Below are 18679 nucleotides of genomic sequence, written 5' to 3' on the forward strand. Positions count from 1 at the left end.
GGCAGGCGGTCTCGCGGGCCGCGACAGGTGAGCGACGCCGCGGGGCAGGCGGGCAGGGATGGCGGAGCAGTGGGAGCTGGACGAGGAGGGCATCCGCCGCCTGGGGGCGCTGACCATGGAACAGCCCGGTAGGGCCCTGCTGGCAGGGTCTGGGTCGGGAGCACGGGGTTCGAAGCTGAGGGGAGCAAACTGAGGGCGAGGCAGAGGAACCTGAGGCAGTCACGGGGGAACGGCGGCGGAGGAGCGGTCTCTGAGGTAGAGGAGCGCTCCCTGAGGTAGAGGGGGCCCCCCTAAGTTAGAGGAGCGGTCCCTGAGGCGAAGGAGGGGTTACGCTGAGGTAGCGGTGAAGGAACTGCAGTTACTGGGGAATCTGGGGCAGAGGGCGAGAAATTGAGGGAGGGGAGCGGAGTCTAAAAGAGAGGAGAAACGAGGTTAAGCGGACTCTGAGGCCAGGAACAGAGAATTGGACTAAGTGGAAGGAAACTGAGCCCCAGGAGGGGCTACTAATGGGAGAAGGGAAGCGCTGTGAGAAGTACGTTTGAAGTTGGGGTGCTATTGGAGGAGACAAGAAAGGTTGATTTTGGCAGTTCTGGAAACTTCCACCCCAACTTGCTTGATTAGGGTGAAATAGGAAAGGATGTTCCTTGATCAGCCAGCCCTCTCTTCGTCCAGTCTTCTGCTCTAGAACTTGGCCATTTCCTTGATCCATCTGTATGTGTCGCCTCATGAGACTCAGAAAGGGGCCTGAGGTAAAAGGAATAGTAGCTGATAGATCGAAGCGTTAAGATCGCTTCGTCCTGGAGGTGAACCTGGCGGAGTGACTGCTGACCCCACCTTTGACCTGGGGTTTGATTCACGCAGCTTGCTTTTCTAAGTTTTTATGGAGTAGAAATGTTAAAGTTATCAGTGTTCCTGATTCAATTTTGTTCCTTTTCTTTCTTTCTTTTTTTACAGTTGAGTAAAATTAGGTTTAGACTCATGCCCCAAGTCAAACAGCCCTAAGTAATGCAGCAATGGTTTATTAACCTAGACTCTGATTCCAGAGCCTGTCCTCTAACCACAACAAAATGTTGCCTTTCTTGCTTTCTCTAGTACTTTTTATTGGGGGAATATGTAATAATTTGGTTTTATTTTATTTAAATTTATTTAAAATGTATCAAAATTAGTATATGCTGGTAACAAAGACTACATGATGGTTTGGTGTGCATATCAATAGGTTGATGTAGATAGTTCAGGTTTTTCTTTTCCAAACCACTTTGTGCTCCCCTAATTTGTAAAGCTTCATTGGCTTGACATACTGGTGTACCTTTCTTTCTTTCTTCCTCTCCTTTGTTTTAAAGAATTTATTCAATTTGATTGGGGGGGCACATATGCCTTCCATTATCCAGCTAGAATAATATGTGGCAGGATTTTTTTTTTTTTTGGCTTGTTTGCTTGTTTTTATAATATGTGAATAACAAAATTAATTTTGCTCATTCTGACAATTCAAACAATACAAAAGTATCTAAAGTAAAAAAATATTCTTCCCTCTCCCTCCTTCTATAACTTTTCCATTGCTTTTACAAACATATTCCTTTTTTTCTTAAGGGATAGAGCATATATATCAATATGATTTGGCAATTTGCTTTTTTACTACCAATAAAACATAGATATCTTTTTTCTTTCTTTCTTTTGGCTGCCACTTGGCTTGTGCGATATTAGTTCTCCAACCAGGGAATGAATCCAGGCCTGGGGCTGTGAGAACATGGAGTCCTAACCAGTGGACCGCCAGGGAAGTCCCATAAATGGTGTTTAAAGCCATGGGGCTGGATAATGTAGATAGATAATAGAAGGTTTAAGACTCAGCCCTAGGGCATTTCAATGTTTAAAGCTTAAATAGAGGAGAAGGAAAGTGATGTTTTGGAATTTACTAAAGGGTACTGTGTCAAGTAATTCCCTGGTGGCTCAGTCAGTAAAGGACCCACCTGCAATGCAGGAGACTGTGTGCAGCACAGGAGACCCAGGTTTGATCCCTGGGTCTGGAAGATTCCCTGGAGAAGAAAATGGCAATCCACTCCAGTATTCTTGCCTGGAAAATCCCATGGACAGAGGAGCCTGGTGGGCTACAGTCCCTGGGGTAGCAAGACTTAGCAACTAAACCACCAGAGTAGTCTGTGGGCTGCAGTCTATGGGATCACAACAGTTGGGACAGGACTTAGCGACTAAACCACAACCACTGTATCAAGGAGGGAGTGGTCAGAAGTGTCAAATGCTATTGACAGGCTGAGCAACCTAATGCAGAGAAGTGTCTGTTAGATTTGGCAACATGGAACTCATTGGTAACTAACTAGGGAAGAGTAAGGAGGAAGCAAGCCAGGTCAGGTTGGGATGAAAAGGGATTAATATGTGAGGGAAAAGAAATAGAGAAGATAAGAACCTTTGCCGAGAAATTTGGTTATAAAGGAGAATGCATAAGTGGAACATTAGCTAGAGGATATGAAGTGGAATTAAGAACAAGTTTTTAAAGACATGATATACTAGAGCATATTTGCAGGCTAATGATAATTACTAGGAAGAAAGATAAAATATGCAATTATGTACTTTTTGGTTCCTAAAAATAATTCTGTTAATTAACTTATTATATGGGTACTATAATAACTGTACTATGAAAAGTAAGTCTTGAGCCCCTACCCCCCCTCCTTGGCCCCACCCAGTTTTCCTTCCTGACAGTGATCATTGTTACTGATATTTTGGATAGCTCTCTCTACATATTCTCTACATATATGAGCATTTGTACTTACTTTATAATTTTTTATTATGGCAATTCATAAGTATATCCAAGAGTAGAGATGACAGAATAGTGAACTGCCATCAACCTAATATCAATAGTTATCATCAGTTCATGGCCAATCTTCTCTCATCTATACCCTGCCTATCATCTATGTACCCTCAGTCCCCTGAGATTTTTTTTTACTGTGTTGAGTCTTTGATGCTGCTTGTGGGCTTTCTGTAGTTGCAGAAATTGTAGGTTACTCTTTAGTTGTGATGCAAGGGCTCCTGATTGTGGTGGCTTTTCTTGTTGCAGAGCATGGCTCTAGGAGCACAGGCTTCAGTAGTTGTGGCACATGGGTTTAGTTGCCACAAGGCGTGTGGGCTCTTCCAGGAGCAGGGATGGAATCTGTGTCCCATGCATTGGCAGGTGGATTCTCAACCACTAGACCACCAGGAGAGTTCTGTGCACTGTCTAGTTTGAAACAAGTCCTAGTCATGTGACTTAACCCATGAATATTTTAGTATTTGTCTTCAAAAGATTAGAACTCTTTTAAAAGTCACATATAAAACCTAAAAATATTTTACAGTAATTAAAAAAAAATAACTTATTTTATTTTTGACTCTGCTGGATCTTCATTGCTGTGTGTTGGGTTTTTCTAGTTGCAGTGAGCAGGGGCAACTCTCCAGTTGCAGTGCATGGGCTTCTCATTATGGTGGCTTCTTTTGTTGTGAAGCTTGGGGTCTAGGTGAGTGGGCTTCACTAGTTGTAGCATTGTTTTCTTAATATAATTAAAAACTTATGGATTTAAATAGTTTGGTATGTTCCAGTCCCTTACAGTTATTATAATTGATGCTGAGTTTGTCCAGAATTTAGCAGTGGGAGATCTTTCATGTAGATTCCTGAGGCCTTTTTTATTTGTTTTATTTATTTGAAACTCTTTCATCATTATTATAAATAAGCTTTATTGAAGATTATTAATTCAGTTTATAAGTGAACTATATAAATGGTTTTCTATAAAGGGATTACTTGTTACTATCAATAAAACATGTTTTTGCCCACTGGAGTTATTATAGCCTATGGAGTAAAATTGGAAGATCATTCTGTTATTCTTGACATCTATAACGTGCAGTGTTTGATTTGCTCTACAGTCTATTTATCTTCACTCTATAACTGTTGAAACTGAGTGCATAATCTCTTAAGACCTGTGTGTGTTAGTCACTAAGTCGTGTCTGACCCTTTGTGACCCCATGGACTGTAGCCCACCAGGTTCCTCTGTCCTTGGAATTCTCCAGGCAAGAATAGTGGAGTGGGTAGCCATTCCCTTCTCCAGGCAATCTTCCTGAGCCAGGGACAGAACCCAGGTCTCCTGAATTGCAGTTGGATTCTTTACCATCTGAGCCACCAGGAAAGCCTAAGACCTGTACTTCATATAAATCATCAAAGAACATCTGTCCCAGTGGCAGTTTATCATTTGATTGATAATCCTAGTTCCCTTTAAAAATGCTAAAATGTCTGCTTTTTGAAATAGAATACAGTGAAAGGCATGTGAAATGCAGCAGGGCAGTGAATGAAATCATAACTGACTTTAGCTTTTGCCCCATGGTAACAAGATTCTCAGTGTATTAGGTCATTGCATACTACAGAGCTACCAATATGGTGCTCTTAAAGTTGGGATTTTTTTTTCTTGAGATATAATTCACATCCTGTAAAATTTAAAGTATGCATTTCAGTATCACTTAGTACATTGTATAACCATCACCACTGTCTAGTTCCAGAGCCTAAAAGGAGACCTCATATTCTTTAGACAGTCAGTCCGTATTTCCAACTCCTGGCAATAAGTGGTCCCAAGCAATCACAAATCTGCTTTCTGTCTCCATGGATTTGTTTGTTCTAGATATTTCATATAAGTGGAATCATACAATATGTTGCCTTTTGTGTCTGGCTTCTTCCTCTGAGCATGTTTTTATTAAGGTTCATCCATATTTTAGCAAAGTGCTTGATTCCTTTTAAAAATTATTTATTATTAATAGACTTTAATTCTTAAAGCAGTTTTAGGTTTACAGAAAAATTGAGCAGAAAGTACAGAGTTCCCATAACTCTTCCTTCATCACACTTTCTCTATATCCCCTTCCAGTTTTCCTGTTATTAGTATCTTGCATTCACGCAGTACATTTGTTATGGTTGTTGAACCAATGATAATACATTATTATTAACTAAGATCTGTAGTTTACGTTAGGATTCACTCTTTGTGTTGTACAGTTCTGTGTGTTTTGACAAATATATAGTCATGTTTATGCCATTACAGTATCAACAGAACAGTTTCACTGCCCGAAGGGTCCTCAGTGTTCCACCTGTTCATCCCTCCCTCACCAGTGAACCTATGGAAACCACTGACCTTTATCCTGTTGCCTTTTTCAGAATGTCATGTAATCATGTAATCATATAGTATATAATCCCTGGGAACCAATGATTCTTTAAAAATAAAAAAAAATTCTTTTCACTGATGTATAATTGATATATAATATTAACTTAGTTTCAGGTGTACAACATAATGGTTGATGTTTGTATACATTGCAAAATGATCACACCAATAAATCTATGTAACATTTATCATTTTACATAGTAACAAAATTTTTTTTTCTTAGAATGACAACTTTTAAGATCCAGTCTTAGCAACTTTCAAATATGCAATGCAGTATTAGTAACTAGTCATCATTACTGTATATCACTGATATTTTTAGTGTTACCTTTTTCAGAATATTATGCAGAATATTTTCAACCTGATTTCTTTCATTTAGTGATGGGGAAACAGTGGAAACAGTGTCAGACTTTATTTTTTTGGGCTCCAAAATCAGTGCAGATGGTGACTGCAGTCATGAAATTAAAAGACACTTACTCCTTGGAAGGAAAGTTATGACCAACCTGGATAGCATATTTAAAAGCAGAGACATTACTTTGCCAACAAAGGTCCATCTAGTCAAGGCTATGGTTTTTCCAGTAGTCATGTATGGATGTGAGAGTTGGATGGTGAAGAAAGCTGAGCGCCGAAGAATTGATGCTTTTGAACTGTGGTGTTGGAGAAGACTCTTGAGAGTCCCTTGGACTGCAAGGAGATCCAACCAGTCCATCCTATAGGAGATCAGTCCTGGGTGTTCATTGGAAGGACTGATGTTGAAGCTGAAACTCCAATACTTTGGCAACCTCATGCGAAGAGTTGACTCATTGGAAAAGACCCTAATGCTGGGAAGGATTGGGGGCAGGAGGAGAAGGGGACGACAGAGGATGAGATGGCTGGATGGCATCACCGACTGGATGGGCATGAGTTTGAGTAAACTCCGGGAGTTGGTGATGGACAGGGAGGCCTGGCGTGCTGCGATTCATGGGGTTGCAAAGAGTCAGACACGACTGAGCAACTGAACTGAACTGAATGTGTATTTAAGGGTGGTCTATGTCTTTCCATGGCTTGGTCCATAAGTGATTTTATTGCTGGGTAATATTCTACTATATGAATGTACCATAGTTTTGTTTATTCATTTACTTATTGAAGGATATCTTGGTTGCTTCTGAGTTGTGGCAATTATGAATAAAGTTGCCATAAACATTTACATTCAGGTTTCTGTGGGGACGTAAACTTTCAACTTACTTGAGTAAATACCAAAGAGCTATATAATTGCTAGATCTTACAGTAAAAGTCATGTTTCAGTTCAGTTGTGGCTCTGACTCTTTGCGACACCATGGACTGCAACACTGCAGCATGCCATCTTTAGCTTTGTAAAAAACTTCCAAACTATCTTTTAAAGTAGCTATTCCTTTGCATTTAACTAGTAGTGAATGAGAGTTCCTATTGCCCTCATGCTCTAGTCTGAATATTTGTGTCTCCCCCAGAACTATTCATATGTTGAAATTCTAATGCCTAATATGATGGTATTAAGAGGTGTGTCCTCTGGGAGGTGATTAGGTCTTGAAAGTGAAAGAAAGTGTTAGTCACTCAGTTGTGTCCAACTTTTTGCAACTCCATGGACTGTAACCCACCAGGCTCCTCTGTCCATGGAATTTTCCAGGCAAGAATAATGGAATGGGTTGCCAATCCCTTCTCCGGGGGATCTTCCTGACGCAGGAACTGAAGCCAGGTCTTCCGCACTGTGGGCAGATTCTTTACCATCTGAACCACCAGGCAGAGAAGAGAGAGAAGTCGCTCAGTCGTGTCTGACTCTTTGCGACCCGATGGACTGTAGCCTACCAGGCTCCTCCGACCATGGGATTCTCCAGGCAAGAATACTGGAGTGGGCTGCCATTTCCTTCTCCAGGGGATCTTCCCAACCCAAAGATCGAACCCGCGTCTCCCGCATTGGAGGCAGACACTTGAACCTCTGAGCCACCAGGGAAGCCCTCATAAAAGAGTTTAATGACTTTATAACAGAGACCAAAGAGAAAGTTCCCTTGCCCTCTTCCACTGTGTGAGGACACACGGAGAAGTAGGCAGTCTGGAACCTGGAAGAAGGCTTTCACCAGAACCCAGTCATGCCAGCACCCTGATCTTGGACTTCCAGTCTTCAGAACTGTGAGAAATAATTGTTTGTTGTTTATAAGCCACTCAGTCTAATTTACATTTTTCAACAATTCTCAAAATTTTTGGTCTCAGGATTCCATTACACTCTTATTTAAATATTATTCAAAGAGCTTTGGTTAATGTGGATTACATCTGCTTATATTTACCATATTTGATGTTGAAACAAAATTTTTAAATATTTATTTGTAAGTCATTAAAAGATAACCATAACATACCCATTACATGTTAACATATATAATGTCTTTTTAATGTCTTAATTGAAGACATCCATATTCTCATATCTTCCTCTGTGTTAAATATGAGGTTGTTTGATTGAAATGTATATATATACATATAAATGTATATATATATATACACACATATATGAAGTCATGCCTTATATAGATATATAGGTGAAAAAGGGGAATATTTATTTAGGGTATGTCAGCTCTTCACTGCTGCGCACAGGCTTTCTCTACTTGCAGAGAATGGAGGCTACTCTCCAGTTGCAGTTTGTGGCTTCTCATTGCAGTGGCTTCTTTTGTGGAGCACACGCTCTAGAGTGCACAGGCTTCAGCAGTTGCTGCACAGAATCAGTAGTCATGGCTGGTAGGCTCCAAAGCACAGGCTCCATTGTTGTGGTGTACAGGTTTGGTTGCCCTGTGCCATGTGGGATCTTTCAGACTAGGGATCCAATTGGTGTCTCCTGCATTGCAAGATGGATTCTTAACCCTGGACCACCAGGGAAGCCCTCCCAAAAGGAAGAAGTATTTAAATATCCTTTTCTTCTTTGCTATGACACGATAACTGAGCAAATGGTAGTTTCTTAAAGGTTAGTTGTATCTGAAATATAAAACCATATCATGAACTTTTGGTACTCTGTTACATTAAAATCCATTGGTACATTAACATCATGCATCCATCATTTGAAAGATATTAACTCACTGACTTATGTAGATCTTCCAAATATTGACAAATTTCATTATATAACATTAAAAAATCTTATTTGTTAATATCATCACAAATTTCACTAGAGAGAGCTTTAGGTTTTGGAATCTGTCAAGTTTATGGTGGCAAATACAAGTTTATCAAAATTCTAATTTCAGCTTGGAAGCTCGTATGTTGACAACAGTTACTATTACTTGCTTTGACTGAAGTGACAGTCTCACTTTCTTTATTTTTAAGAAAATGTCTCACAGCCATTCAAGTATGTCAGAATTTTATAGTAACAGTAGTTACCTCCCCCCCAAAAAATGGCTAGTTAAGCTGGCATCTCAAAACCCACACAAGTGTTTTCCTGCTAGGCATCTAGCATACATCAGTATGCAGCAGAAATACTTCATGCATACCTCCCATTTAGGAACACAATATAAAAAAGATGTACTCAAGGGTCAAGATTTACTAAAATTAACCATTTTTACTGCTTTTTCAAGGGCATTCTTAAGAAAAAATGGCTCTTTTTTTAAACTGCATGCATATAATGGTGAAGAATACAATACTATGACTAAGTTTGATGCCACTGCCTCAAGTCATCCTAAGGCCTCAGTAGTTTTTGCTGTTATACCCTACGTGCAAATATCAGCACAGTAAAAATAGTTGTTAATGTTTTAATATTATTATGAAAATAATTTTTTAAAATAGTTTTGATTTTGTGGACCCCTGTGCGTGTCTCAGGGATCTCCAGGGATCTAGGGACGATGTTTTGAGAACTGCTACACTTGGTTATGGAGAAGGCAATGGCACCCCACTCCAGTACTCTTGCCTAGAAAATCCCATGGATGGAGGAGCCTGGTGGGCTGCCGTCTATGTTGTCGCACAGAGTCGGGCACGACTGAAGTGACTTAGCAGCAGCAGCACACTTTGTTATGACGTCTTTTAGCTTTTGAAATTTGTTTTGAAATACTAAGTTAGAGGTTTCCTTTGTTTTGTGGATGTATCTTTTTGGAGTGCTTTCATTCTTTAGGGATGCTATTCTGTTTTTGTTCTTTTTTGTTTTAATAACCTCATATACAATTTGACTATAAACCTTTTCTGTGTCTTTGTTAAAGTGCTTTAGGTTTTCTATACTTTTAGCTGGGCCAGAATAACTTTTCTAGTTTCAGGGTTTGGAGCTCCCTCTTCTGTTGTGTTCACAAAGTACGAAAAATAGGGCTTTAAGCTTCCTGAGATCTGCAGTCTCTGCTTTCCTCCCGGACTTGTATCTAGACCTTCTCTTTCTTTTGAACTTATTGTCTGTATTCCATTCAGTGTGGATTCTGTTCTGATTATTTCTCTCAGGGATGAGTCTTATCTTGAAAAGGATCTTGTTTCATGTTTTTTTATAATTTATAGGGCCTGGACTGCTCCAGTACCTAAGAACTTATTTCGGTGCAGTTCCTTGGCAGTCACCTGCAAATGGGATTCTGCAGAACCTCCTTCCAGTTTTTGTTCCTGTTCTCATTTTGGCCCACCACACTTGCCAGTGAGCTCCTATTGGCAGTTTAGAGATTCTCCTCTTTTCAGTGCTGTCAGAAGTCTAGTTTGACATACATGTATGTATGTATGTATATACACACACACACACACACATATACACACATAAGTACACACATATATTCTTTAAAAGCAAAAATAAACAAATGGGACCTAATTAAACTTAAAAGCTTTTGCACAGCAAAGGAAACTATAAGCAAGGTGAAAAGACAGCCTTCAGAATGGGAGAAAATAGTAGCAAACAAAGCAACTGACAAAGAATTAATCTCAAAAATATACAAGCAACTCCTGAAGCTCAATTCCAGAAAAATAAACAACCCAACCAAAAAATGGGCCAAAGAACTAAACAAACATTTCTCCAAAGAAGACATACAGATGGCTAACAAACACATGAAAAGATGCTCAACATCACTCATTATCAGAGAAATGAAAATCAAAACCACAATGAGGTACCATTTCACACCAGTTAGAATGGCTGCTATCCAAAAGTTTACAAGCAATAAATGCTGGAGAGGGTGTGGAGAAAAGGGAACCCTCTTACACTGTTGGTGGGAATGCAAACTAGTACAGCCATTATGGAGAAGAGTGTGGAGATTCCTTAAAAAACTGGAAATAGAACTGCCATATCACCCAGCAATCCCACTGCTGGGCATACACACCGAGGAAACCAGATCTGAAAGAGACACGTGTACATGTTCATTGCAGTTCATCACAGCACTGTTTATAATAGCCAGGACATGGAAGCAACCTAGATGTCCATCAGCAGATGAATGGATAAGAAAGCTATGGTACATATACACAATGGAATATTACTCAGCCATTAAAAAGAATCCATTTGAATCAGTTCTAATGAGGTGGATGAAACTGGAGCCCAGTATACAGAGTGAAGTAAGCCAGAAAGAAAAACACCAATACAGTATACTAATGCATATATATGGAATTTAGAAAGATGGTAACAATAACCCTATATGTGAGACAGCAGAAGAGACACAGATATATAGAACAGTCTTTTGGACTCTGTGGGAGAGGGAGAGGGTGGGATGATTTGGGAGAATGGCACTGAAACATGTATATTATCATATGTGAAACAGATCGCCAGTCCAGGTTTGATGCATGAGACAGGGTGATTGGGCTGGTGCACTGGGATGACCCAGAGGGATGGGATGGGGAGGGAGGTGGGAGGGGGGTTCAGGATAGGGACACATGTACACCCATGGTGGATTCAATGTATGGCAAAATCACTACAATATTGTAATTAGCCTCCAATTAAAATAAATAAATTTATATTAAAAATATAAATAAATAAAACAAGTCACACATATACAGACACAAAGTCACACTTTTTTTCAGTGTCTTTGAGATCTTTCCATACAAGCATCTACAAATCTACCTCATTCTTTTAAATGATTATATAATAATAATTAGCATGTATATAGCACCATGTGTCAGACACTATTCTAAGTTTTGTATACTCTCTCTCTCACACACACATACATATATATATGCATATATGTTTATGGGCTTTCCTGGTGGCTCAGCAGTAAAGAACTCACCTGCCAATGAAGGAGATGCGGACTCAATCCTTGGGTCGGGAAGATTCCCTGGAGAAGAAAATGGCAATCCATTCCAGTATTCTTGCCTAGGAAATCCCATGGACAGAGGAGCCTGGTGGGCTACAGTCCATGGGGTCGCAAAAGAGTTGAACATGACTTAGAGACTAAACAACAGCAACAACTATATATATGTATATATACAATACATATAGTCATTAAATCCTTACAACATCTTATGAGATAAGTAATGTTGTAATCTTCATTTATCACATGATGAAATGGATGCACAGAGAAGTTAAGTGACTTTTACAAGGTCACAGATCTAGTACATTGTTCAATGCACTGCTACTTCGGCCATCTAGTTCTGCTCTTCTACTGATGAGCCCTTTGATGATTTTCTTTTTCTCCTTTTCCTTCCTCTTTCTCTCCTTTTCTTCTTCCCTCCTTCCCTGTCTTTCTTTCTTTCACTATCCTAAAACTTTACTGCAATTGACATCCTTCTGGTCTGTATCATATATCCTGGCAAAATGCTGTACTGTCTATAGGGCTAAATCCTAGCAGTGGGATTGCTGAATTTGTTGTTTGTTTTGAGAACTTTGGGAGACTCTTACTACATCATTCAGGGTACTTAAACTCAAGGTTCCTGTAAAACCAAGTCTTGATGTCATTGCATTAGACCATATTGCTAATTTTAAAAGGAAGATCTGCTCTTCTTATGAGCCTTGAATGTAGGACTTTTCACAGATGAGATGTGGGAGAAAGGAAGGCCTGTTTTCAATGACTCTGCTCTTTTTCCAAGCAGAGATCATAATATATCTACTGATGATCTCTTTTCAGAACTGGTGGAGTCTCTTTCATTGCAGGGATCTTATGCTGGAAAAATCCATTCCATCGGCGATGCCTTCAGAAATTTTAAAAGTCTCCGATCCTTAGATTTATCAAGAAATTTGATCACTAGCCTGAAGGTAAGTTCTGTGTTTTATGACCAGACAGTTTTTTGGTTTTTTTTGATGGGAAGAAGTAAAAGAATATCAGCTTGGGGAATATCCTTTTAAATGTTTCCAAACTAAATTTTGTTATTCACCATAAAATTCTTTCAATTTTGCTTTATGTTTGACATTTAAATTATAAGATAGTGGGAAAAAATTTCTTTTATACTAAAAGAAAACTGTCACTTCCTAGGGAAATAGTTATGATTCTTAATGTGTGTTAAAAAATTATGAGGAGCATTGTTAAAAGTACAGATTCTTGGAGATTTTCTGGCAGTCTAGGGATTAGGACTCATGTTTTCACTGCTGAGGGTATAGGTTCAATCCCTGATTGGGGAACTAAGATCCCCTGTGTGGCATGGCAAAATAAATAATAAATAATAATAAATAAAAAAATATTAATAAAAATACAGAGTCTTAGTCCTTATTCTGAGAGAGAGAGAGAGTCTGAGTTAATAAATATGCAGTGGGTCCAGGACATTTCCCAAGGGATTCTGATGATGTTGATGCATGGAACATATATGGAGAAACACTGGCCTAGTTTGCTACTGTGAGTTTTTTTCAGGAGGGGGAGAAAATGATGGTCTTGAAAACAAAGAAAAACTTCCAGGCCAGGAGATGGTGGAGCAGAGGACAGTTCAGGAAAGTAGGTGCTTAAGCAGAAAGTGTGAGGATTAGCAAACACAAAGCAAGAGCTCTACAAACATAAACACCCTCACACACAGAAATGGAAATTTTCTTTTCTTTGTGTAGACCCCCAGATAGTATTTCTTCCACCGTTCCCTTTTTGCCCAGCTACAAGTCTGTCTTGATAAAGCCCTTCTTTGCAAGACTGAAGGTGAAAGACTTACAGATGCTGTCCAAGATTGGTTACTGATCGGGATTATTCTGCCAGTTTTGCATTTCTTAGGGGAAACTTTTCAACAACACAAATCAGACCTGATCTCAAGATCTGAAACTAAGGGCCCTGAAAGAAGAAATCCAAGCTAGATCAAATTTCCAACTAGGATTCTAAGAGCAGAAATTCCAAGTTAAACTAGGTCTTTAGAATCTTAGATAAGAGCCCTTTGTATCTGGCTCACCTATTTCAGAAAGTATTAGTACAGAGTTATTTAGGCCTCCTCTTCTCATATGTATTTTCACTGTTTGTTTTTTCAGACTAAAAAGACTGAGTGAACATTGCTATCATTTGCTTTTGCACTCCCTTTTTTTCTACTTCTGTAAATTGCCTGAAAAACTGTTGTGAAGATTAATCAAATTAGTACAACTAATCAAAAATTACATATATAAGACTCCTGGTAGTGTTTAGCATATAAAAAGCACTTAGTAAATGCCAGTTTTCTAGATTTTTTTTTTTTTTACTTCTGTGATTTTTCTGCAGGTATTCATCTCTAGCAGCTCCGAATCATTTTGCTTGCTTTTTTCAAGGGGGAAATCTTTTGTGTTTATTTCTAATGTAGCATTGAGAATACATGAATTTATGCCAGTGGGGAAATGTGAGAGGAGGATTGGAATCGCTCCCTTGACTATTATACTGAGACATTAAAAGATTACTTGAGCTGGGACATTAGATACATTTAAAGATGGCCCTAATGGTGTGCTACCCTGAGAGTGATGCCAAAAGCATTGATAAATATCCCTAACCATTTATCCTTTCACAATATAGCAGTTAGTGGAACTGAAAATAGCCAGAAAGAAATGCATTGAACTGTAGGCAGGGTTCAATTCAGAAATGTTTTGAATATATCCTTGAGTTTTCTAAACTTCCTGTAATTAAAAAAGGTTAATTTTAAATGAGAAAAGAATATAAACTTTATTTTATAAATAGGTGATGGAAAATAATTTTACCTTTCTGAAATAACTCTCAATGACAGAGTTCCTTTTATGGTAAGCAGTTTTAATATTAAAAGTGTGTGACTATACATATATGTACATGTTTTGAAATATTGTCCTGAAATTTAGTGTTGGGCCAAAGCACCTAACTAGCTAAATACATGAAAATTAAACAATTAGTTTCAATAGTAGGTTTTAGTAAAGGAGAAAAACTGTGGCTTTTCCTCTCAAGTGTCCCAGTTCTGATTGCACTGTTGCTAGAGAAGTGGAGGGGGTGGGGTTGCTAAGTCCACAGAGAGAAGAGAAGAAGGAAGAGCATTTCTACCAAGAGGAACTGACTGATCGGAGGATGCGGCGCTCGTGTGGTGGCAGTAACCCTGAAGGGGAAAAAGGGGGCTCCAGGTTGGTCCAGGAGTGAAGACTTGGAGATTGCATTGTTTGGTTTTGCCATGTAGTTCTTTCATCCTAAAAGTGAGGTCTTGAGATATTAATATAAGAACTTATACATAGAATACTTTGGCCTCCTGATGTGATGAGTCGACTCATTGGAAAAGACCCTGATGCTGGGAAGGATTGAAGGCAAAAGGAGAAGGGGGCAGTAGAGGATGAGATGGTTAGACAGCATCACCAACTCAATGGATATGAATCTGAGCAAACTCTGGGAGATAGTGAAGCACAGGGGAGCCTGGAGTGCTGCAGTCCATAGGGTCACAATGAGTCAGACATGACTTAGTGACAGAGCAACAACAAAATACATACACACTTAATTTTTTTCCATACCCTTTCCTTAGAACCATCTCTCTTTTGCCTGCCTCCCTCTTGAGGGCTTTTTGGGTCAGGAGAGTGGTTGTAGCAAGGGTGAGAGAAGTGCAAAAGTGACTTGGCCTGGCTACTACCGGGAAGGATTAGATTGGAAGAGTGACGAGAGGCAACAGAAGTATAAAACTGACTGCAGATATCTGAATGTCAGAGCTTATAGAGGAGGAAATGTATGATATCAGTGAATTATTTAATGTATAGCTACACCCAGTGCCCATGGGCTGCAGCATTCTTATTCTCAGGCAACTAAATGGGAATTTCAACCCTGCCTTTCTCATGGGTGACTCAGGTAACTGTTTAAGGATGGAAAGTAATATTTGTATTTCTACCTTTATCTGTGAGATTCCTAGTCCTTCCCAACGTGCACTTTCATAATGTGGTCTTTTCCTTGCAGGGCATCCAGTATTTATGTTCACTCCAAGACCTGAATTTATATTATAACAACATTCCTTCATTAGTGGAGGTGTCCCGCCTACAGCCTTTACCCTTCCTCAAAGAACTAGATTTGAGACTCAATCCTGTTGTCAGGAAAGATACAGATTATAGGCTCTTTGCTGTCTATACGCTACAAACTCTGGAGAAACTGGGTGAGACCCTCCTCCCTTGTTCTTTGTCCCAAAATCTTACTTTAAACCAGCTGCCTCCTAACCTTTTGGATGTTGGCCCAGAGTGTGCACTGGCAGGATATATTTGTTTATTAGTCAATATTTATGTAACTTTTGTGTTGGCAGGATGTATGACGAGTCCTTTTATTGTTTATTGAATGACAGTCTATGATTTTATCAGTTACTTCCAGCTTTAGTTTTCTTCAGTTGATGGTTTCACCACCACTTCCTCCCCAACAAAAAGTTTCCAGTTTGACATTTATTTTTCCAGGTGCCCCAACTTTGTAACTACATTAGCAGTAGAAAATGAATATAGCAACTTTTTGAGGCTTAGTTGGCAAGGAACAATACATACTCCTTCAAATGAGTTAGTCTGTATTTCTTTATAATTTTATTCTCATTGATATAAACTTCTATGTTACATGCTCCTGGGAAAGTTATAGGGAAGTTAAGTAAAGTCTTTTAGAAATGGTGTGACTTTCAGCCTTTAAGATTAGGCCATTTGAAAAAAAAAAAAAAAAAGATTAGGCCATTTGGATTGTTTGCTGCCCAAACTGTACTTTCCTGTAGCGATAGTTACACTTAGGTGACAGTTGTTGCTATGGTGTCCCTGTAGTCTCCCTGAGTTACTACTTACTCCAATGACAACATAATAGCATTATTCTGTGACCCGTCTACACAAAAGATGAGATTGATCTTTAGTTTTTACTCTGTGAATATGCTTTTCTGACCCACTACTGTTTACTCCAAAAAAAGAAATATGCTCAGACCACGGTTTTTTCCTCCAGATGACCGAGCTGTACGAGAAAGTGAGAGAAAAGCTGCCAAGCTGCATTTTAGTCAGTTGGGCAACAGTGAAAATTTTCTTTTAGAGGTGGAAAAAAGGTAAGATTTTTACCAAAAATTTTTTTAGTTTGGTTCTGGACAGAGAGTAATGAATTCCTGCTTAACTTTCTTCATTATCCAGCAGAAATCTCTACAAGTTATAAGAATCCTCAGATCAGAAATCAAAGTATCTATGCAAAATTTTCAGATTTATCTGAGGTGAGAATCTGGCCCTCAGTGGTACATTTCTGCTTTCTTGAACCACTGGGTCTTCTTTGGATATAATTGTACCTTCTCTAAAGTTATTGTTCAGAGTTTATAGATAGGGATTTTATGGAATTACTTATTTCCATAAATGTTTGCCAGCCCTTTCTTGGTAGAGTTATAAATCAGTACATGGTCTTTTCCTATTGAATTAGGAGGATTACATTACCATGGGCAGGCTCGTTAGAGATAAATTTGTTAAAGAATGATAAGGGAAGCATTTTTGCACAAAACCAAAAGTAAATGGCCCTTTAAGCTCTAAAGTATCTGAATGGTAGATTTTTCCATTTTTTATTATTAAAATTTTGTCAAAATAAGGTACCATATCTTCTACCCCCAAATTCATGCTTTTTAAAAAAAGTTGTTTTATTATTTTTGAAAAATAGAAGTTTATGATAAATAACACAGAAGTGCAGGAGAAAAAGTCAAAATCACCCTATATTTTGCCATTAAGTTAACTACTAGTAATGTTTGGTATACATCCTTTCAGACATCTGTGTACCTATACACATATGTAGATATATTATTAGTACTTTTTTCCTGATGATAGAAGGAATGTGTATTTATTTTGAAAATATGAAAAGTAGAAAAAAAACAATGTTAGCCACTTTTAATCACACTACCCAGAAAGAAACACTAATTATATTATGATAAGTATCTTCTTAGTTTTAGGTATATGTATATGTGTCTGTGTATTTTGTCTGTGCATATTTATATATTATAGCAACATAAGACCTTATATATCATACAATCAATATATTAATAATAAAATAATAAATATATTTATTTTATAGCAGTTTGCTTCCTATACATACCATTTTAAATTTGATAAGATATGAAAATGTCCACACAACACTAAATATTCTTCCTCAGAATGTTTTTTCTTTACTTCTTTTTTATCTTTCCCCTCCACTAGAATATAAGCTCCCTGAGAACAAAAACCTTGCTTGTCTTATTTACTGCAGTATCCCTAGTGCCTAGAACAACGTCTGGCCCATGAGCGGTGCTAAGAAATAGTTTGCTGAATGATGATTAAGTGAAGTCCATGCCTGTTGGCCTGGGATCCTGCTCTTTCCTGGTGACTCTGCCTGTCTCTGTTCTCATCCATTATATGTTTTGTAATTTTACCCTCAGAGAGCAGCCTTATTTCTCTATTTTTTTAAGTTCCCTATTTTAAAAAATATTTGTTTATTTTTGGCTATGCTCAGTCTTCATTGAGCATTCAGTCTTCATTGCTGCTCGGACTTTTCTCTAGTTGCAGCAAGCAAGGGCTACTCTATAGTTGTACTGTGCAGGCTTCTCGTTAAGATTGCTTCTCTTGTTGCACAGCATGGACTCCACACACAAGGGATTCAGTAGCTGTGGCTCTAGAGCACAGGCTCAATAGTTGTGGTGCATGGGCTTAGTTGCTCTTTGACATGTGGGATCTTTCTGGATTAGGGGTCAAACCTGTGGCTTCTGCGGCAGGTGGATTCTTTACTACTGAGCCACAATGGAAGCCCGTAAATTCCCTATATTTTAAAGTCCAGGTTAATTTGTTGTTGTATATTCGCTGAGTCTGACTCTTTTGTGACCCCATGAACTGTAGCCTGCTAGGCTTCTCTGCCCATGGAATTTCCCAAGCAAGAATACTGGGGTGGGTTGCCATTTACTTCTCCAGGGAATCTTCCTGACCCAGGGATTGAACCCAGGTCTCCTTCCTTGCTAGTGGATTCTTTACCACTGGGCCAAGTGGGAAGCCCTGAGGTTAATGAGATTAATTTACATAGACTAAAATTCACCTTGCTGTAGAAAGAAATGGAATAGTTCTTAAAAATTATTTGTATATATACTTTGTAAATTAATTCCTATTTTAAATGCATTGGAGTACCTTGTTACTACAGAAATCCAGAGGTGAGTTAATATATAACTGAATAAACTTCCTAGTGAGGCAAACAATTATCACCACTATATTTCTGTTTAGTTACCTTATAGTGATTGCAAAAACAGAAGTAAAATGTTGCTCAAGTGTCCAGAAT

General features: G+C 38.7%; 1 protein-coding gene across 1 annotated transcript in view; it reads left to right on the top strand.

The window, feature by feature from the left end:
- The first annotated feature begins 58 nt into the window (after nt 1-58).
- The window catches only part of LRRC36 (leucine rich repeat containing 36), a 59912-nt gene continuing 41291 nt past the window's right edge, over nt 59-18679 (top strand). The window contains exons 1-4 of the mRNA XM_061140527.1: nt 59-128; nt 12164-12291; nt 15362-15554; nt 16361-16457. Of these exons, the coding sequence (XP_060996510.1) occupies nt 59-128; nt 12164-12291; nt 15362-15554; nt 16361-16457 (488 nt within the window). The remainder of the gene's footprint in view (nt 129-12163; nt 12292-15361; nt 15555-16360; nt 16458-18679) is intronic.

The sequence above is a fragment of the Dama dama genome, chromosome 4, assembly GCF_033118175.1.
Source record: "Dama dama isolate Ldn47 chromosome 4, ASM3311817v1, whole genome shotgun sequence".
NCBI lineage: Eukaryota > Metazoa > Chordata > Mammalia > Artiodactyla > Cervidae > Dama > Dama dama.